This window comes from Sapajus apella, unplaced genomic scaffold, assembly GCF_009761245.1.
Source record: "Sapajus apella isolate SASKATOON/1434 unplaced genomic scaffold, GSC_monkey_1.0 scaffold72, whole genome shotgun sequence".
Classification (NCBI taxonomy): domain Eukaryota; kingdom Metazoa; phylum Chordata; class Mammalia; order Primates; family Cebidae; genus Sapajus; species Sapajus apella.
The window spans coordinates 3,542,125-3,564,151 of record NW_022437012.1 but is presented as its reverse complement, the minus strand read 5'-3'; the positions used below and the strand labels follow the sequence as shown (position 1 = coordinate 3,564,151).

At 40.9% G+C, this 22,027-nt stretch overlaps 1 protein-coding gene across 8 annotated transcripts in view; it reads right to left on the bottom strand.

Moving 5' to 3' along the window:
* CCDC93 (coiled-coil domain containing 93) overlaps positions 1-22,027 on the bottom strand; it is a 99,118-nt gene that overhangs the window by 34,602 nt on the left and 42,489 nt on the right. For 6 of the 8 annotated variants that reach the window (XR_004260562.1, XM_032250660.1, XM_032250662.1 and 3 more), the window contains 5 exons: positions 13,357-13,473; positions 6,766-6,828; positions 3,735-3,808; positions 2,213-2,294; positions 1,189-1,260 (listed from right to left, as the gene is read on the bottom strand). Coding sequence is in view for 7 of the 8 variants with exons in the window: in XM_032250660.1 (XP_032106551.1) it covers positions 1,189-1,260; positions 2,213-2,294; positions 3,735-3,808; positions 6,766-6,828; positions 13,357-13,473 (408 nt within the window). In the remaining variant the exon portion in view is untranslated. The remainder of the gene's footprint in view (positions 1-1,188; positions 1,261-2,212; positions 2,295-3,734; positions 3,809-6,765; positions 6,829-13,356; positions 13,474-22,027) is intronic. The other 2 variants (XM_032250661.1, XM_032250664.1) reach the window with 1 other exon arrangement.

Here is a 22,027-nt window from a genome sequence, read left to right as displayed (position 1 = left end):
ATTCTCCTGAGCATTTAGGAATGGGACAGAAGCCAAAGATCTAGATGTAGGTGGGGGCCAGGCAGGGGCAAAAGGGTGCAGCTGAGAAATGCACTGATGTCCCTTGAGCATTTCTGAAGAGAGGAGAAAGGGAATTGCCCTTAGACAAGCCCCAGTTGTTCTTAGGTATCTGTCAGTTACACATACAGTAAACTGTAGCTCTTTTTCAATGTGAGAATCTCACTAACAAGATGTGCTGGGAAGAAAAATAAGATCCTGAGAGTCTAATTTGTGCAAACTCAGAGGCTAACCAAGCTGATGATTTGCGCTTTAAAGGCTCAAAGTTTTAGAAACAACTGGAGAGTTTGGCTCTGTGACAATGACCCTGGGATACCACTGCCTCCTAGGCTCTCCTGTTCACCCATGCCAGTCCCCTCACAGATGTGAAGAGTTGTATGGCTTAGGTGAAATAATGCAACCACTCAGGAAGTGAGAAGGGCCCTGCAAGGCCTTCATCTCCCCGCTGGGCATGGCAGTGTCCTGTACAGCCATGGGCACAGTCCAGTGCAGAGTGCTGGGCTGAGCAGCAGGGCATGTGGTCTGGTGCTGGGTGGCTGGATACTCTTGCCCTCCCTAAGCCTCAAGTTCCCTGTTTCTTACAATTTAAGGTTTAATGAAAATTCATGCTAGCAACTTCAAAGATTAAGTCCTTTGTTCAGAGAACCAGCTGGCCAGGTGTGTTCCCTAAACCCAGACTGCTCCTGCAAGCCTGGAGCTCTTCCGTTGAACCTAATACTGCTCTCTCCTTCTTCATGTTGTTGCTGCCTTTTGGGAGTGGGGCATTATCCTAGGTAGCAAAGGAGAAAGGTGAAATGAGGCAGAAAATTTACGGAATGGAAGAGCAGGAAACAGAGCTCAGACTTTTCCTGAAAACATCTCCCTAAACAGAGGGAGGCCAGAGTTGTGTAATCTGTCAATTCACATCTGGATTGCTGCCTTCCAAACCCTCTGCTGCCTTTCACTCCCAGAGGAAAGAGTAAAGAGATAGATGCAAATCTAAGGTCACAGAAGGAAAACAGCTGAGAAATGTGTTTTTACAGGATAAGTTAGCACCAGACTGTCTGCTCTTTGGTTCTCTAGAACTATCTTTTCCCCATGTAAGGCATAAAGAGCACCTGACAGTCCTAAGGACTAATTCAGAGCCTTTACCTTTTCATCTCCACATGGTGCTCTCTCGGCTTTCAGGTTTTCAATTTCTTGCTGTAGCCGTGTCATCTCCTCCTTTAAAAGTGACATGAACGTTTACAAAATCTGGACAAGCTAGTAATCAGATGCAATTATTCAACTATTTGGTCTACAAGTCTTATTTTCACATTTCATGAATTTATTCTGGGACAAAAAGCTAATGAGGTAGCTGCCCTGATCCCCAATTCTCAGCCTGGGAAAGTTCTTTTCAGGAGGCTACAGGCAGCTGGCTATACCTCCATCAAAAGAGGCCCTTCTTTCTGAAGGGCCGGTGAGGTAAGCAGTAATCACTGGGCAATGAAAGGAACAAGTGGTCTGCAGCCTAGTTCCAACTGGTCTTGTCTGCTTCCTCTCCCCAGCAGGCCTCAACCTTATTCACCTGTCTGTCTTCCAGCCTGGAACTCTGCCTCAGCAAGTCCCTCTTCCACTTGCCATCCTCCCAGGTTAAGTAACATCTACCTTTTTGATGGCTCCTGTGCTGAAGTGCCTTTTCCTCCCCTGGAGCTCACACAGAACTTGCCCGGCGTCATTGCCTGTCTCACACTAGTCACCTGAGCACACATCAACCCCACGACTAGACTACAAGTTTCCAGATGGTGGCAGCCAGGACTTATACATAGAATATAGACATCCCAGGTTTTCAGGACAGCCTTGGTTTTGTATGATGTTACTCTTTTCACAAAGGCCATCTGTCAATAAAATATATTTTTTCAAAAACTTTATAAGACTTTTCTTTCAAATACCTTTGTAAGTTAGGTGACATTGTTTGTTTTGGGGTTTGGCACAGTTATTAATGTGTCTTACTTCTGGTGTCTTTGGAGGGTCCCAACCATGGTGCTCTTGTCAGTTTATATAACTGACAAATAACTGCTAGGTTAATCTGCTTTTTAAACTGCACTGGACAGGACATCACAACAGGACAATGGAGGTAAACCAAGAGATTCGGTTAAGAGTCCTGGTTTATTTGCTGACACCAAACAACACTTACCCGACAATGTGCTTTAAATTCCTGTTCTTGACTTTTCAGATTTTCATTCATAGCCACAAGTGCTCTCAGGTTCTGTAGGATACTGAAGAGAAAAGAAAAAAAAATAAATAAATGACATAGGCAAACCATTATGATTTTATGAATCACAGCTAAAAGCAGGTTCCCAGCTAAAGAAGGACTCCCTTTTTAATTTCCTTTCTCAGCTCTAAGAGTGTCTCATGGATTCTCCACAAATGACACTGACTTCCATTTAACTGACATTATTATTCATTTATACACCCAAGACCATCATGCTGGATCCAGGCAAACATTATAGATTCCAGAATTAAAATGTCAACTATAGAATCATCAGAGTTTCAATAGTTCTGGATATAATGATACCAATTATTCAACTGTATTCGAGGAATATACGTTATTGAAAACCATTTTTAAAATTAATTCTGAAAAGGAAACAGGTTGTTTAGGGTCACTCAAAGCACTAATTTGACAATAAAAGTATCAAATATCTGACAGTGCTTTGCTCCATTTCATGAAAGAAAGGTTTCTAATTCTAGAGTCAAGTTACCTATGGGTGCTTTTGCTAAAAATGTTCATCAAACCAGAACTCCTTATTCTGTGTCTCCAGCTTTTTATGATTTCAGTCTCATTCAAATAAGACGCTCCTGGGAGACTTTACCACTGAAACAGTCTGAAGCTAAAAAGGTCAAATGTTAAAGTGCTTTGTCTCCTCTAATGCTCTAATGACAATTCATTCTACATGGAAGAACAAATACCCACAGCAGCTGTGTCTTGAGAGAAAAGACTGCACCTTTTCTACCAAGGAGGCACGTGCTGTTTAAAAACTTGTAACAGCCAGGCGTGGTGGCTCAAGCCTGTAATCCCAGCATTTTGGGAGGCCGAGGCGGGTGAGTCATGAGGTCAAGAGATCGAGACCATCCTGGTCAACATGGTGAAACCCCGTCTCTACTAAAAATACAAAACATTAGCTGGGCATGGTGGCGCACGCCTGTAGTCCCAGCCACTCAGGAGGTTGAGGCAGGAGAATTGCCTGAACCCAGGAAGCGGAGGTTGCGGTGAGCTGAGATCACGCCATTGCACTCCAGCCTGGGTAACAAGAGTGAAACTCTGTCTTGAAAAAAAAAAAAAAAACTTGTAACAACAGTGAACTCTAGGAAAGAGAATTGGGTGGCTGGGGACAGGAGTGGGAGAAACATTTTTTACCATACACCCTCTTCTGTACTATGAACGTACGACCATTTTGAATAATAGAAAAACAAAAAACTATGCTGCTTCTGCACACAAGGGGTATGGAAAGAAAGGTGGCTAACCCAGGGTAGCCCAAGCGTGTATCAGAGTAAGAGTCTCACCACTTTCTGGATGAGCAGTAAAATGATCTGACCTGCAGGGGCCAGACCAATAGCCTTTGGCTGCTTTGTTCCGTGTTTAAACAAATTAAGCCAGTTAAGTATGAGCAAAGTTACTTTCAAAAAAGCAAAAACAAGTGCATGCTGAAACCTCTTACCTTGGATCAGCTTTGGATTCTATCTTCTCGAGGGCTGCTTGCTCTTTGTCCAGTTTCTCACTATAAGTCTTCAGCTGCAAGAGAATGGAGACATGGCTGCTGGAGCCCTGGTAGCACAGGCGAACAATTTCACCTTCTTTTTGTGAGGCAGAGAATGACATTTTTTAAAGAAGAAACTTAAAACTCGGACTTTAATGCATAAAGTAGGTAATTACATCATTCAACAGAATACTAAGTCGATATTTAAAAAAAGAATAAAGTAGCTGTTTTACAATGATCTCTAATATCTACTGTTCAGTGAAGAAAACACCTACTATTTCTCCAAACCTACATCCTTTGTAGTCTTTGAATTTTGTACCATGTGAATGTGTTACTTATTTAAAAATTTTAAGTTTTTAAAAAGTTCCAAGAGTTCTAGTGGAAAATAGTAGACTAAGCACAACTTGCAGCCACCCCTTCTTGCCCTAAGACTCCCAAACATCCAGACTATTACATTAGAACACAAGAGTTTAACCTCACAGGCCAAAAAAGATGGTCAGCAGATAGGAATGGCCTGAGGAAGAAGCTATGTGGAGTTTGCAGACATAGGAAGGACTGGTGTGCAGTGTTGCGGATCTGCTTTAGAAACAGTCACATGGGCTTGGCAATGAAAGACTCTCTTAAACGAGCTGGTGGTTAAGTCTGAGAGGCAGGGCGGGGTCCCAGGAGAAATGGGAAGTTCCCTGACCCAGAATATCAGTTACTACTGGCTGATCCCAGCAAACAGTAGGCAGATCCCTTCCAGAATAAACACAGGAAGTGGCCCGCATAAAATAGATGGATCTACATAGGTGGTAATTCTAAATTTTAAAATTAAAGATGAGCATATAACCAAGGATCATCAACAGACATACCTTAACCTTAAAAAAGATGTATCAATTCAACAAGTTCTAATCTGAAGTAATAGTTACAGAGCAAGCAAAACTAAATACAATTAATGTCCTTAGACATAAAATATCGCATAAAAAGAATCAGCCTCACACAAAGGAAATTAGAGCAGTGGCTGCTGAAGTTACAAAGCAGAGGGACCAGCCAGTCTCCTGGCCTTCCTAAAGCAGTCACGCAGCCTCCTCCACAGGTGTCAGGCACCACTGCTGTCTGTGTGCGGCCTTCCACACCCTGCTCTACTTTTTCCAGATTTACTGGAAAGACGCAAGTCCTCCGTGTTTTTCAGTGCCGCTAGATTATCCTGGAAAGGCAAGTTTTGCTGAAGAGGTAAAAGCCGGGAACCCTGGAGTGAAAGGGTTCAGAGTGCTCTTTCTGCTCACTATTCACCTTGATAGGTAAGAAGAACCAGGCCCAGAGGTGAAAGACATTACTTACTCACAGGCTGATGAAATTAAGCTTCTTCAGAAGTTGTTCAGTACTAGGTTTTATATAGCTTCCCATTTTTCTAGATGGGAATGAGTTTCATTGTCCTATTAGACAGTAAGCTCCCAGAGAGAGCTCTGGTGCCAGGCTGACTGTTTTTGAATCCTGACACCCTATTGCATGGCCTTCGGCAAGTTATTTAGCCTCTCTGCCTTAGCTTGCCATCTGCAAAAAGGAATGATGACTGCAGGGATGATATGCTGGCTGCTGTTTTCATTTGAGGATAGTCTTATTACTGACTTAAATCACATCCTCCACTTTTCTATAACATAGAAAGGGCTCAACAAATACTTGATTTAGTATTTAATATAAAAAGCCCCTTTATAGTCACTGATAGTTTATATCCTAAGGCATATAAATATCTTAGAAAACTGATATCAAGATATTTTGCCTTTAATCTCCTCCAGACTGTTATGTAAAAACAGATCCACGTATTGGCAAACTTCATGCCAGGGGCTCTGCAGCATTAAAAGTAATATAGCAACAGGGCTCCCATCGCACAGAACTTGCCATCTAATCCATAAGGAAAGCAGTCACAGAGCAGTGTAAAGGACGCTGATCTGTCCAAAGGCAAGGCAGGCATCTTTAGGAACAATGAGAAAAAATTAAATTGCCATTCATGTGCCTGCCCTTTTGAAATGTGCTGACAATAACTGAAGAGGTTAGTCCAGATCAGAATTGAAAAGCTTTGTCAGGTTTACATCAAGGTGGCAAATTAACTGCTATATATTGCTACAGAAATAAGAATTTTAAATTGGTAAATGCCATGTGAATTCTAGAAAGTAGGGAGACTTGGGTGGTTTAAGAGACGTCTTTGAAGATCCTAGTTTCCAAATGGTCCGGAAAGTAGGGATTGTGCAGTGAGATCCTTCCACAGTACAGCTATAATCCAAGCACCAAAATCACAAGGAAGAGTGCTTTTCAGGCCTGAGTGAGGATAGCTCTCTGTAGAAACCAAGGGACAGAAATATCTACACGCTGCTCATGATAGAGGTGGCAGCAGAGGTGTCTGTTCAGCAATCTGAAAGAGACTGCTTTCAGATTGGGAAGGGAGCAGCGACAAAGCTGCCGTGAGGTAGCACACTTGCAACCTGGACTACAGACTGAATCGCAGGGTCCAAATATACTCCTAGCCCTCCTCCTCCTCCTCCTCCAGCCCCTTCCCCATTCTGCCTAGGAGATAACTGGAAATTCTGAACAACAATTATATTCTCTCATATCTTAAAAGAAATCTCTCTCTCAAGGAATTCAGGATCTTAGAGCTATTATATAAGCTGCTATTATATTTGAGGAGCAGGGGCTATTTACTATGTGTGACACTGTGAGTTCTTCTCTGTGTCCCACCCAGCCTATCAGACTTGCCTTCCCAGGAAGCCTTTCCTGATCCTCACAGCCCAGAGACCTTTTCCACCAACACCGCTAAAGGTCTAGAATGTGGCAGTGTGGACAAACTGATGACATGGGTCGCACACTACTAAGTAACTGTCCTGTGTCCTCAAAATGACTGCAGTTTCTGAGAACAGGATCGTGTGTCCCCCACAGACAGATGAAACAAGTCATTCAATTGGTGGTGCAGGCCAAAAATGATTCTTGACCGAAGAAGGAGAATCTATCTGCTCACCTCTGTCAGTGTTTTCTTGGCTTCATTGTATCTGGCTTGTAGGCTGGTGTGACTTGCTCGCAGCTGTAAATAAAAGATAAAAGACATATGCTCTCATTTGATCCTTATGACAACACAGGTATGCATTTCACAGATAAGAAAATGAAAGCTCAGAAAGATTTAAACTGAGCAAATGTGGAAATTGTAGAAGGGTTGCCAACAACAAATGAAGAAATAAACCCTGATATGTAATTAGCACCAAGTACATGTCAGCCAATGTACCAGGCATTTTGCATAAATAGTATTACTGAATCCTTTTATTCAGTGAAAAAAGACACTTTTATTATTTTACAGGTGAGGAAATAAAGAGTCAAGACAGGTTAAGTTACTTGACTAACGTTCCATAGCTGATTAACTGATGAGGCCCAGATCCAAATTCAAGTCCCTCTGACTTTTCAGTGGGGCTCAATGTAGTTACCAACTTGCCTGTTTGCAGAATACAAACAGCATTTCAGCACTTGAGATTCTAGCATAGAACAGGACTGGTTGGCAAATGATGCCACATAAAGGATAGGATTCAGGACCTCAACACTAAGAGAATGAAAATAAATTACCTTTACTGTTCCAAGTTATAGAACTATAAACTCACATCTTGAAAAAGTCAATTTCCTTTCCCTTGCTAAAATAGTATATCCTTGTGTGTCTATCAACTTCTAGAAATTTGAAAACATCCCTTTAAAAGCTCAAAAGGATTGTGTACTTCATTTCTGAAAAGGATAAGAGGCAGAAAACCACCTTCAAACTAGTTATTACCTGAGTTCAAGTTAACAATGAGAAATTTTAATCTATATCTCAACGGTTATTTCAAAGTAACATGCCCCATCCTTGGGCCTGTAAGCAGCTTACTAAGAGTTATGTCACCTTTAGAAATTATTACTCCCATCTAGTTATCAGTCTTTATGACTGATAAATAGTTATAATTCCAACAAGGCCTATCAAGAAGCCAACTCAAGCTGAGAGCAAAGTGATAAAGGAGAGAGAAGTAGGTAGATTCTGGTGTCTCCCTTTTCAAAGGGAGGCACTTGTGCAATGACAATTTCTATTAACCTGTTTGTGTAACTGGTAGTATAAGGGTACTTCAGGAGAAAGTTTAGTTTTCTCTTGAAATCCCAGTGACATAACTGTTGACACTTGCTATTTTCGGAATGTTAGTGTCTGCCCCAAATTCATATCTTAGAACCTCATACCCAATATGACAGTTTCAAGAGGGAAGGGATTAAGTCATAAGGGCTCTAGCCTTCTGAATGAGATGAGTGGCCTTATAAAGAGGCTTAGCCTGGGCAACAAAATGAGACTCTGTCTCTACAAAGACATATAAAAAAAAAATTAGCCAGGCCTGGTGGTGTTCCTGTGGTCCTGACTATGTGGGAGGCTGAGGCAGAAGGATTGCTTCACCCTGGGAGGTTGAGGCTGCAGTGAGTTATGATCATGCCATTGCACTCTAGCCTGGATGATGGAGTGAGACCCTGTCTCAAAAAAAAAAAAAAAAAAAAAAAAAGAAAGAAAAGAAGAGAGGCCTGAGTGAGCTCCCTTGCCTCCTTCTACCATGTGAGGAAGCAGCAACAAGGCGCCATCTGTGGAGCAGAGTGAGCCCTCCTTGGACACCAGATATGCTGGTGCCTTGGTCTTGGGACTTCCAACTTTCAGAAATGTAAGCAACAAATTTCTGTAGTTTATAAATTACCATGTCTAAGCTATTTTGTTAGAACAGCCCAAATGGACTAAGACAAGGCTCTAGGAAAGGTTCCTGGGATCTTCCCACCTGCTTCACCCACCTTCTTGCGTAGCCTCTCACCCCTGCACCCACCTCTCATCTGACATTTACCCCACGCTCTGTTCAAATGAGGTGTATGGGATATAGAACATGACATTGTAACTGTAGGATTAAAATATGAGACAAGATAGGGTAGGGGCAGGCCCAAGGAAAGAGAATCAGCTCCCTCACCAGGGGGTGCAGGAAGCCTTCACCAACAAAGACCTACCCCAGATGGATCTTGGCAGGGAAGTAGGAGCTTGCTAAGAAGGGAAGGCTCATCTCTTTCTTTCATTAATTTAACTAACAAGAACTATCTTTAATTCTTCATCTGACCATCTTTTCTTACGTAGGAAGTATCCCAGTAGCTTAGCTTAGTTTTTATCTTGCTGGAGTCCTCCAGGATTCTCTTACCTCTATTTTCTTCATCATAATTAACCCCTACATTTACCCTGAAAATTCAGCTGCTGGTTAACACCACCTCTCTGGATCTTTCATCACTCTCGGGTTTCTTCTCAGCTACCTACCAGCTGCACTCCATTTCTATTCCTTTGTAGCATATTCCCTTATTGGACCATGACATGGTTTGGCTGAATCCCTACCCAAATCTCATCTTGAATTGTAGTTCCCATAATTCCCACATGTTGCGGGAGGGACTGGGTGGAGATAATTGGATGATGGGGTGGTTTACCCCATGGTGTTCTCATGATAGTGAGTTCTCGTGAGACCTGATGGTTTAATAAGTATCTGGCATTTCCCCTGCCTGTACTTCTTCTTCCTACCATCATCTGAAGAAGGGCATGTTTGTTTCCCCGTCTGCCATGATTCTAAGTTTCCTGAGGCCTCCCCAGCCATGCAGAACTCTAAGTCAATTAAACCTCTTTCCTTTATAAATTACCCAGTCTCAGGTATGTCTTTATTAGCAGGGTGAGAATGGACTAATATTTCCTTATTTGTAAAGTGAGGATAATACGAGTACCTCCCCTTCATAAAGAGATGTTGTGCAAACTGGGTTAATTTTGCAAAGCACTTAGTAATTACGAAGTAATAACAAAGCACGTATTAGCCATTACTATTACTGACAGAGAGATGTCTGTGATAGAATACATGAAATAAAAATTCAGTTTTGTAACCATACAACTCACCCTTCCCAGGTGAGGGCATACGTGCTTGCAAAAGCCTAAAAAAGGATGCATCTCAGATGCTCTATGCCTGTATGACCTTGTAAAAGAGGTTGTGGAAGTGTTTGGAATCCCTCTCATACTACAAGTAGACATACAAATTGATAAAATAACTGATGAACAACTCGACAGTTTTTTAGCAAAATAAAAAATGAAAATAATTTTTTTTGATTTAGCAATTCCACTTCCTAAAGTCTATTTTATAGAAACACTTCTATACAGTTGCACAAAGGTGGTCATGGTAGCAAAAATTTGCAATTGGGAAAAAACAACCCTCGAAAAACCTACATACTCATACATAGGGGACAAGTTAAATAAATTATGTTACATATATACTAGGTCACACTATCCAGTCACTAAAAAGAATGAGGTAGATTTACATGCTTAAATTTTGGTTCAACCACTAACAAGTTGTTTGACTATAGACAGCCTGCTTAATTTGTGTTTCAGTGTCCTTATTTGTAAAGTGAGAAAAATAACAGTACCCCCCCTTCATAAGGATGCTGTGCAAACTGAATGAGTTAATTTTATAAAGCATATAGTAATTACTAAGCAATAACAAAGTACTTATTAGCCATTATTATTACTGACAGAGAGACGTCTGTGATAGAATAAATGATATAAAAACTCAATTTTGTAACCATACAGCTCACTCTCCCCAGATGAAGGGGCATATGTGTTTGCAAAGGCTAAAAAAAGGTTTACCAGGAAACACAGCAGACACAAATAGTAGCTTGCTCTGTTTATTCTTATCTTTATATAGTTCTATATTATTTATAATGAGCTTATCCCTACAATAAAAAACAAACAAACAAAAAAAAAAAAAACGCTTAAAACATTTGAAAATTGACAGAATGCCAGTGTGTGGTGGCTCATGCCTGTAATCCCAGAACTTTGGGAGGCTGAAGTGGGTGGGTCACAAGGTCAGGAGTTCAAGACCAGCCTGCCCAGTATGGTGAAACTCCCATCTCTACTAAAAATACAAAAACTAGCCAGGCGTGGTGGCGGGCGCCTGTAGTCCCAGCTACTCAGGAGGCTGAGGCAGGAGAATTGCTTGAACCTGGGAGGTGGAGGCTGCAGTGAGCCGAGATTGCACCACTGCACTCCAGCCTGGGTGAGCAACACTCCATCTCAAAAAGTTAAAAAAAAAAAACCCAAGAAACTGACATAAGTAATGTGTTTAGTATATCTGTGCGCACGCATACGCGCACACACGCGCGCGCACACACACACATACACAAACATGAAACACAGACTCTGAGCAAGTCTCTTCCCTCCCTACCTTATTTGTCTTATCCAGTTGGCCTACCTACATGGCCAGGGATTATTGCATGTGCTGATCATTATCTTTAATTACATTAAATATAGCAAAAATGATTGTTGTCTTTTATTGAGAGCCTGCTATGTTAGGCAGTATGCTTGAAAAATAACAGCCTCTGGGTAAACGTGTTCTGAACCAACTGCAAAACAGACTCAAGCGTCAGGGAGGATTGTCCTGTCAGCTGGACCAAGAATGTGCCAAGACTGCTATTTGTGTTGAGGCCTACCATTTCTTCTCCCCAGGTATATACAGGAGGTAGAAGCAAATATCCATTCCTGTTGGGATACTCTGGCTCCTGGAGTCTATAATAACCTCAAAACTATCTTCCTTCAGAAATAAAGACAACATAATAAGGAAGCCTCATCCTTGACTCCTGCTCCTTCTGATTCTGTGATGAGTTCTTTTTGAACCATTTTTATATCACCAGCAGGGGTCAGAAGTAGAGCTGATACTGTCTGAGTTGAGAACTCACTAAAATGTCTAAACAAATAACTGAACAGAAACCAAGTCGCAGGCTATCTTTCATCCTTCTTTGATCCAGTGCATTTAGCAAAGCCAACGTATTGTTTGTTCAGCTATGGTAGAACAAATTCTAATAGAAAAAATTCCAACAAAGAAATGATTGAGCAAGACCGTTTGATATGTTAATATCTTTTAAATATGTGAGACTTAAAGGAATAAAAAATAACAAGCTCAAAATGCGAAATGCCAACTGGTACCCATTTTTAGAAGACTAACGGTTACAGTAACTACTGGTGAATTGTTCTTTAGAAAGCCATATTCCTTCTCTCTTTTTTTTTTTTTTTTTTTTTTGGAGATGGAGTTTTGCTCTTCTTGCTCATGCTGGAGTGCAATGGTGGAGTTTGCTCTTGTTGCCCAGGCTGGAGTACAATGGCATGATCTTGGCTCACCACAACTTCCACCTCCTGGGTTCAAGCGATCCTCCTACCTCAGCTGGTGGAGTAGCTGGCATTACAGCCATGTGCCACCACACCTGGCTAATTTTGTATTTTTAGTAGTGATGGGATTTCACCATGTTGGTCAGGCTGGTCTCAAACTCCCAACCACAGGTGATCTGCTTACCTCGGCCTCCCAAAGTGTTGGGATTACAGGGTGAGCCACCGCCCCCAGCCCATATTCATAATCTCTTGCTACGTGTATGTTTCTAATCTAATCTATTGCTAATGCAACTGCAGCACATAACTTTTTATTGTCCAATGACTGTTCCCGAGTCAAACTTCCCAGCTTCCTCTTAGGTCTACTTTTTAGAACAAATATATGTAGGTCTTTCCAGAACAGTACCATCCATCACCAGGTATTATGGAACACTATTTCCTACAGCTCTGTAAAAGATCAAGTTTGCTCCATTTCACTGCCATCAATAGTAACTGTCCATCTGTCGACTATTGCATCAGCCTCCTACCAGTTCTCCCTGAATTCCTTCTCACTCAAGTCCAGTTAATTCATGCTCCTGTAGCAAACAGAACTGTCTTTACCATGTGCAGTTCTGATCATGTCACTCCCCTATTTAAACCCTTCAGTGGCTTTCATTGTCCTTAACATGGCCTGGGTGGTCCTGTTTGATCAGACACTGCCAACCGTCTCACTTATGACTCTCTGGCCACAAAACAGATTGGCCAAGACCATTCCATCCTCCTCTGGTCTTCGTTCACGTTGTTCTGTAAGTCCACAGAGCCCATACAGACTTCCTGCCCAGAAATGCCCACTCATCTTTCCAGTCTCAGAACTCTGTGACCTGAGGCTAGTGCAGGTCTCCCTATTAGTCACTCTCCCAGCTTCCACGACTTCTCCTTTAAGCATTTATCACACCTGTAATTAAATGATGATGAGTGTGATGTCTTCTCATTAGATCTTTAGATCCTTGACAGCAAGGATCATAACTTGTTCTTCACTCATCCTATTAACTTAGTTCAGTGCTTCGCACACAGTATTGCTTGGTAAATATCTGTGAACTAATGCTATTCTTATTCTGTGATCTTTTTCTATAACAGAAGTTAGCAAACTTTTTCTGCAAAGGGCCAGACAGTAAATATTTTAGGCTTTGTAGGTCTTATGGTCTTCTGCAACTACTAAACTCAGCCATTGTGGCCTGAAAGCAACCACAGAAAATATGTTAACAAATGGATGTACATATGCTGCAATAAAACTTTACTTACAAAAACAGGTGGCAGCTGGATTGCCCCGAGCACCAAAGTATGCCAACCCCTGTTCTGGAATCTCTTTTAACCAATCTACCATGAAGATCCTGAATAGACTTATGAAAAGAAAACACTGACCTCTTCAAGATGTTTGGTCTTCTGCACAATCTGTTTGTTTAAGGAAATGACTTTCAGACGATGTAGCTGGGAGGTTCCTAATTTTTCTGGACTTTCTTCAGCTGATAGCTCAGACTGCTGTGGAAAAAAGGGAGGGCAAATCCAAAGAATTTAATTAGTTCATCTTGGTTCACAGAATCAAGACCTGTTCAATCTGGGTAAAGCACTGTTGGGAAGCCTGTCACACTAAGCCACGGCATCCACAGGGGCCTGTTCAAAACTCTGGTGTAGAGAAGAGATTCTGACACAATAACCAAATCCTTATCAACAGAACCTGCATTCTGGGCAGGAAACAGCATGTGTAAAAAAGCACAGGGACATAACTGTGGTTATGTCAATATTATATAGGCAATAAGGTATCATCAAAAAGTCTTAAACAGGGGAATAACACTGCGATAGCAGTATCTTCATAAGACCATTCTGGAGTTATCAAGAATAATGAATTGATTCACTGTGATCAAAATATTATAAACATATGGTTAAAAAGTCTAGCCATTCAGCAGCATTCATAATGAAAAAAATCTCCCAACACATTTTCCATCAACTGGCCCACTCCCTTTTAGTCATTTCCTATTTCTGATGTTCTAGAGTTAACAGGGGATTGATTGGAAATGGATTAAAGGTGTTGAGAGAGGTCACATAGAAAAAGTTCTGCAACTGTCTAAGAGAGGAGGGAATGGAGAAGGATTCTCAGGACTAGAAGTGAGTGTGAGACAGATCTCTGAACAAGCTGATGAAGTGAATGTGACATTTTCCAAGAGGGCAAATGGCCATTACCGAAAAATCATGCAAAGTAGCAGGCAGCCTGGTGTACATACTGAATACCAACACCTGCCTCAAGACTCCTGCGAGAAACCCCAGGAAAGATCAATTAAAAGGTAGACCTTTTGCAGTAAGTGCAATTATAATACTTCTTGGATGGTTATAGATAGCTTTATTAAACAGTCAAACATCAACAATAAAACATCTCCTTTTTTCTAGTAAGTGCCCCAATTCCAAGCTAATCATTGATTCAAAACTCATGTGCAACAAAACTATTTGAATACTTGACTTTCCCTGCATGTTTTGACAGTGATCCTGGGCTTGAAAGTCTGAGATATTTAACCACAGGAAAAATGAATGGGAAGGTGAGAAGGAGGAGAAACTGGATGGCCATAACCACTTATTCTGGTTAAGCATTTCTCTGAATAATTCAGCAGTACTATTAACGGATGATGAGTTCTTCTGCTACTTAACAACTCTGGAGTTACAAAACAATCAGCAGGATACGGCTCCATAAAATGGTAAGAAACATCATATTCTATCTCATGGGCTGGTAGGCCATAAAGAAAATAGAAAAACTAAGCATTTAGTGTTACAACACATTTAACCTTAAAATCTGGGAATTTGTAAAATGCCAACATTATTTTAGCTTTCAGGATTTCTGGGAATTAGAATTAACTTTTTAAAATTAATTTTGGATATATCAAGATATTCACAACTTGGTAGTACGGAGAAGGCCAAACTATTTCTGAAAATTATTTGAGAATATTAAAAAAGGATGGGGGAAGAGGAAAGACCACTCCCACTCTAAATCACTTACCAGAAACAGAATTACAATTAACTACATCTCCTCTACTTTGACTGTATTGCCCTGAACTATGTTATTAATCTGGCCACTTTTGTACCTTATATATTTAATAGCTTTTTTCTTACAGTTAATTTTAGCTTTGGGTTTTAACATCCAGCTTAGATTCCTTGACTTTGACTTTCAACGTGTCATAAGGATATCCTCAGAGCATTCTGCTTTACTAGCAGAATTACATAAGCCTTCCATTTGTGCTTTACTGATATCTGAAACAGAACTAATTTCCCCATACCTGTCTCTATATTTGATGTCAGGATTATGCTTGAGTATCCTGACTTCCTCCAGAGGCCTGTCAGGCTTCGAGACTGAGATGTGGGCAGGCTCCAGTGGATTCATGCATCACTCACCTTCCAGATTTCCTCCAGTGTGTGGGGGCTGAGTAAACTCATTCAATTCTGTTCTGCAGCTGTGGCCTAGATTGGGTGATGTCTCTTGACTCTCAGCAAGTTTTCTTGCTCATAAACTGCTTTTATGGCCAAAGTCCTAAGAGAATAAAAACTGCACTCCCCACCTAGCTTCCATGCTCTCGTATTAGTGTATGTGGCACACATACAGCTTTGTTTTAAAACTACGACCTTCAAACTTCACTTACAAGAATTCTTCTTGCAGGGTAATCAGCAGCTATCTTGATATGTGGAAAGATTATTCCTGTGACAGGTATCTATCTAAGTCTGAATTTTTGAGCCACATGTTCCCTCAAAACCCTGTCAGAAGGTCTGAGAGGCCAAACATCTTTTCATACTACCACGAAGATGTTATTTGCCTTTTCCCTCTCATTCTCATGATTATACAGTGAAATCTTCCAGATGTTACATGACATGTGATATCACTGCTCTGATGTTAACATGTAACGTGCTCATTATTTGTAAATGAATACATAAGCAATTGTGTATTAATACATAAGCTATTATAAATGAATACGTAAGTTACTGTAAATTAATTAATATATAAGCTATTGAGTCCTCAGTTGTTTTTAAGAGTCTTTAACTGGGTCCTAAAACTATTAGAAAATGTTGAGAACTGCTACTTTAATCTAAAGAGCATGGCTCACCTGGTAATCCACTCATGAACTGGGACAGTCAATGGAGTGTGCTCACCAAGTGTCCAGCCATGATTTACATAACCCTGAGAGGGAAAAGTTCTTTCTGATTCTACTCCTTTACTAGACCTCTGATTCAGACAACCATATGAACAGACAGAAAATGCTCGCAATGCACAGAAAAAATCTTGAAGCCTCTATAGGTACCTCTATCACATCTGTTATAATAGTATATGTTCCAAGGAAACATGGGCTTTCAAAATACTTTCTCTTATTGGTAGGTAATAATTCTTAGTGCTATGTGGAGTCCTGTAAATGCACATTTACAGGCACACAGTACATATAAACTTGGAAGTTCCTCTGTTTGCCTTTGAGTCTAGAGACAGTGCTATGGAAGCTGCTTTGTTTAATGGGATGTTATTTCTTAGACAGATAAAACAGTTAATTACAGAGCTTAAATAAGAGTTCCTAACCTAGTAAACAGTAAGCTGATTGCTCTGTTTTTCAAACATACTTCATCAAGCAATCTAAATTTTTTGTTTCTCAAAGCCAAGAGAACTCAGGCTGAAGACAGGAACAGGTTCATAGAACAGCAGGTCTCATCCAATAGTTCATTCACTGAGAGATACAATGAAAAAGAAAACTAGATGACCAAGGTGGATTATGAATGATGAGACAAAGTCAGACAGAAGAAGAGGAAAAGAGGCTTTATACTAAATCCTTGACAGAAAAAATTTAAATCCTAGCGCATCCTAACAGATTTCTACTTCCAAAATGCAACATCTGTCAAAGAACATCAACCATCTACAAATAATCCATTTGTGTTTACATTGGAGTGAGGGCTAAAGTGCCAATCTGATTTATTCAACATTTTCAGATTAAGAACGTGCTTTCAAAGCCACATTGTGGATTAAGATGACTTCTAGTGTAAATTCATTGTTTTCTAATAACTGACAGATATTCACAACTTCTATTTTTAGAGGAAACAGATTTAAATGTCACTGAATAATATTAGTCTAGTTCAAAATGGTAAATTCTCAAGAGAAGCAAAAAATGATTATTTTGGCTAAAACTATATACTTTTATAATTGAAAGAGACCCAAAAGGTTATTTACACATCAGCCATCTTTCTAATACAGGGTTCTCTCCTATACCATACCCCACCAAAATATGATCAGTAAGCTGACAATAATAAAGAATTCCTATCTCATATGGTACGAGGAGTTCTCTACACTAAATAGATGGACTTCAGTTTTTGGTACCTTGACTGACCCTTCAATGAAAGACAAGTAGGCTGGGTGCAATGGCTCACGCCTGTAATCCCAGCACTTTAAGAGGCCAAAGTGGGTGGCTCACTTGAGGTCAGGAGTTTGAGACCAGCCTAACCAATATGGTGAAGCCCCATCTCTACTAAAAATACAAAATTAGCCAGGCATAGTGGCATGCACCTGTAATCCCAGCTACTTGGGAGGCTGAGGCACGAGAATCACTTGAACCCAGGAGGTAGAGGTCACAGTGAGCCAAGATCATGCCACTACATTCCAGCCTGGGCAACAGAGTGAGACTCTGTCTCAAATAAATAAATGAACAGACTATGTGAAATATTTATTTTAAAAATGTTTTTCAATCTAAGAACTATCAAGAATGTTAAATTCCAGAAAATTCCAGAAGGCCAAAAGATAAGTGAAAGTGAAAATCCAGGAATGTATGTGTACCCACTGAAGCTGGCTTTTTTTTCCTGAGGGTATCTGCCAAAACCTGATGGTCACAAACCTTGATTTTTACAATTCAGTAACAACCGCCCCACACAAATCCTAATACAGCTGTAAGAGGGGAAAAAATCCACAATGAGACTTTATAACAAGAGATTGGCCCTCATGCAGTTCTGCAATCCTAATTCACACACCACTTTGGTACCAAAAAACCATGAGTAAGAACTAGGCTTAAAATGGACTTGGGCTGAAGTATTCCCAGGTGTTTGGCAGAAGCAAAAGCAGATCTTCCCTGAAAGAACTGAGTTTCAATCCTAGGCCTCAAATAGTTCCTACAGATAAATTTCCAAGGAATACGGGCTCACAGTCAAAAATCAAAAGTACGCAAGAAGTCAAACTACCATAAACAAAAGCCAGGGAAAACAGACACCAGAACTGTATCTGTAAAGACTTATTCAAATATATACCCTCTTCCAATGCACACACACCATATACACACAAACATATTTCCCCCCCCTAAAGCAACAGAGTAATCACTCTTTCAGATAACAGTTCAACTAAGTGTCCACAGTCCTTCCACTTGTCCTTTCTATCACAAGATGTTGACACCTCTCACCACCTTGGCTGTTATCCTTTGGATATATGCTAGTTTATAAGTAAACTTCTGAAGCACTCCTGATGATGTGTGATCACTGCGGATAGGAGGGGATCATCCACCTTCCTTGATCTACATTCTGCTTCCAAAAATGAAACTAAATACATGAATGCTCTTTTCAATATTTTTTAAACCCACTAATGAAATTCCATGAATTTCTAAAAACCCAGTTATGAAACCTTACTGAGTCTAAGGCTTTGCTTTGGGTTCCACAATGAGTAATATGATGTGCCTGCTGAGAATGCACTTAACATTTAGGAGATGTGAACAAAATCCAACACCTCCCACTTTTATCCCCGTATACTACTGTCAGATGGCATCCTCACCAAACTGTGAATTGGCACAACTCACTTTTCTGAAATTCAACAGTTTACATTTTTCTTAAGTGATGCTGCAATTATCTTTGCCAGTGATGCTCAAATCTGGCAAAGCTAAAGCCCAAGTCTTTATGCAAATTGATAAGGACTCTGAAATGTATAGGTTGTGCTCTGTGGCTTGAGATAATTTTACTAGGTTGACAATTCATTAGTTGATACCATTCTCTTTGTACTTAGGTATTGTATACTCACTACATAACAATCACTCCAAATTCAAGAAATCTTGGAGCTGTTTGGAAACCACAAACAAATTTAGCATTGTTCTCTCCAGATTTACAGGGTTCCTCTCTTAACTCTGATTAAAAGTTTAAATCTCTCCCCACCTTCCTTGGCTTATTTAAGCTAATCTTTACTCAGATCTTATTGTGTGGGGGCACAGTGATAGGTACTGGGGAAGTGGGAAAAGACAAAGATCATACCTGGGGCCCTTCATAATCTAGTCAGACAAAACTGGCTCATTCATAAGTAAAGGTGTTTCATCGTCTGCATTCTCCTCAAGGCCTAACTTGTGTCACAGAGGAAGTTTTGAAAGCTGTTGTTGTTTCTTCTTCTCCCTCTTTCTTTCTTCTTTTCTTCAGCAAATTTCTGTGAAAACCCAATTTTGTTGGGCACTGAGGGTATACTACAATCCTAGCCCTCCTGTAAAGCAAACATACTAGTCCTGGGAGACAGGCAAAGAGACAAATGAAACGGTGCTTGAAGGAAGTGCTATGAAGAGATAAAGCACTGATCTCTACTACAACATCACAGAAGAGCTTCTTTTAAGAAGTGGAATTTTTTTTTTCTTTTTTTTAACAGACAGGGTCTCACTCTGTTACCCAGGCTGGAATGCAGTGGCGTGATCATGGCTCACTGCAACCTCAAACTCCTGTGCTCAAGCAATCCTCCTGCCTCCGCCTCCCAAGGAGCTGGGACTACAGGTGCATGCCACCATGCCTGGGTAATTTTTTAATTTTTTTGTACAGATAGGGGTCTACTATGTTGCTCAGGCTGGTCTCAAACTCCTGGCCTCAAGAGATCCTCTTGTCTCAGGCTCCCAAAGTGCTTGCATTACAGGCAGGAGCCTCTGTGCCTGGCCCAGAAGCATTGCTAATGGCTATCAGATGAGTTTCCACAAAGTCTTCAGGTGATCCATTATCTTCTATTGAGTATTTACTATGAAACAGGCAACGGGAATACAAAGATAAAAAAATGAAATATTGGCCCTCTAAAAGTTTAGAGGTTAGGAATATGATGTATGCAACACCTATTATGTTATGTGCAGAAACAACATCTAGAATGAAGGGGTTTAAAAATCTACCCAGGCGCCCACCCCTCCTGATTCCAACCTGGGTTTTTCCATCTGTGGCCACAACAGGAGGTTCCCAAGAGGGCAACACCCCCACCCCTTTCCTGCCCCATACTAAACTTCTACCCAGCTCCACAAACCAATGCTGCTAGCAAGTGGTAACAACATCTTTTGAGTTGGGGCAGGGTGACAAGACTGAAAACACTCATACTAAGCTTATTAGAAACCACACAGATGCCAGATCAGGAATGATTTTCTAACAAAGCAGTCAGGATCTCCTAGCTGCTAAGCTTCCTGTGACTTTCTGGCCCAGGCAAGGTCCCTGTGGTATGGTATCTTCACTCAGTCCTAAGCCCTCCTCTTTTCCATTTCACCCCATGGTATGATTTTAAAAGTCACCCATTCTGCCTGGTTATTATCAGGCAAAAATAGTTCAGTATCAATTATGCCAATCACTTTTCTTTGGGCAGATACTGTCACTTCAAATAACACAAACCAAGCAGTGCCTGGTAGCCACTTTGTAGGCACACAAATTGTGTTGTTCTGTAATTTATCTTTTCACAGATTGACTGGAAGCCCCTCAGGGCTGCAACCCTGACTCACGGGTAGCCTAATCCCTGCCCCCTCCACCTGACACTGCCTGGATGTAGGATCTGCTCAACAGGTGTTTGCTGAAAGAAGAAATGTATCTAATCCACTCTTTCACATGACAGTGATTACGAGGTCAATTCCATCAGTTCTCTGGCAGAAAAACAAACAAAACTGAAGACTTAAAATATATAAAAAATTGTACTAATTTAGAAATATACACATTTTCAGAAGACTTCAGATACTTGGAAAAAGTATAAGGGTTACAAACCCAGGACACAGAAATAACAACATGAAGGTAGCTACTAAGAGGACAGAGGATTTATTAACAATTGATTATTTTGGGTCAATTCCCTCCAACTTTGTTAAATAAATTTCCTGAGGGCCTAGTGGAAACGAAGGACTTATGGGGGTGCTAGCCACTGTGTGTGCCCCACATCTGTCGGTAGAACAGCAAACCCTGTCTCCTATTCTCTCTAGTTCAGAGGAGCTGCCCATCACACCCAACTCCTGGCAATAATGGGCCTGGGGAGAAATCTGTGACCTAAGCCATGACAAACAGAGGACAATCCTTCCTTAAAATTTTATATACTAATGGAGGGACGAGACAGTAAGGCAGAAACTGTCTATAGTCAGGTCCCCAAGGTGATGAGGCCGAGGGACAAAGTGAAGCAAGGGCAAAGGGCTATGGCAGAGCCATCAAAGTCCCCTACGGACTTCCAGTTCTGAGAGCTGAATAAAGGCTCTCTTTTACTTATAGCAACATGCTGGGTAGGATTCCTATTACTTGTAACCAAAAAGCTTACAAGGCACAGGGTCCAAGTTAGTGAGTGACAGAACTGAAGAGGCAGTCTTCTCTGCTAATTTTATCATAAAGTGGAATAAAAATCATTATGATAGAGGGGGTATAAGATCTGCTCTAATCAGATGTGGCTGTCTGCATTCTCTAGAGGAGACCCCTTCCTTTGTGTTTTTTCGTAAGCAAATCCTTGACCATACCCAAGCTCTAACTATCTGGTGAGATTCCCCACGTGCTCTCGAACGAAATGACTTCAAGACAGAGCAAAGGCTTCTGACTAACCACCAGAGAATGATCCTCAGAATTAAAAGGTCAGAGGCAATGGTGCCAGAATTTCTTAACTGCTGGACTGGAAAATTTCCAAAATCCATTAGGAAAAAAATTCCTTCCACAAATAAGTCCCTTTATGTACTAAAATACACCTTGCTATAAAAATGAGATCAAGATGTTGACATTCTTCTGGCTAGGATATTACCTCCCCCTGCCTTTTTTTTGAAATGAAATCTCTCTCTGTCACCCAGGCTGGAGTGCAGTGGCCAATCTCAGC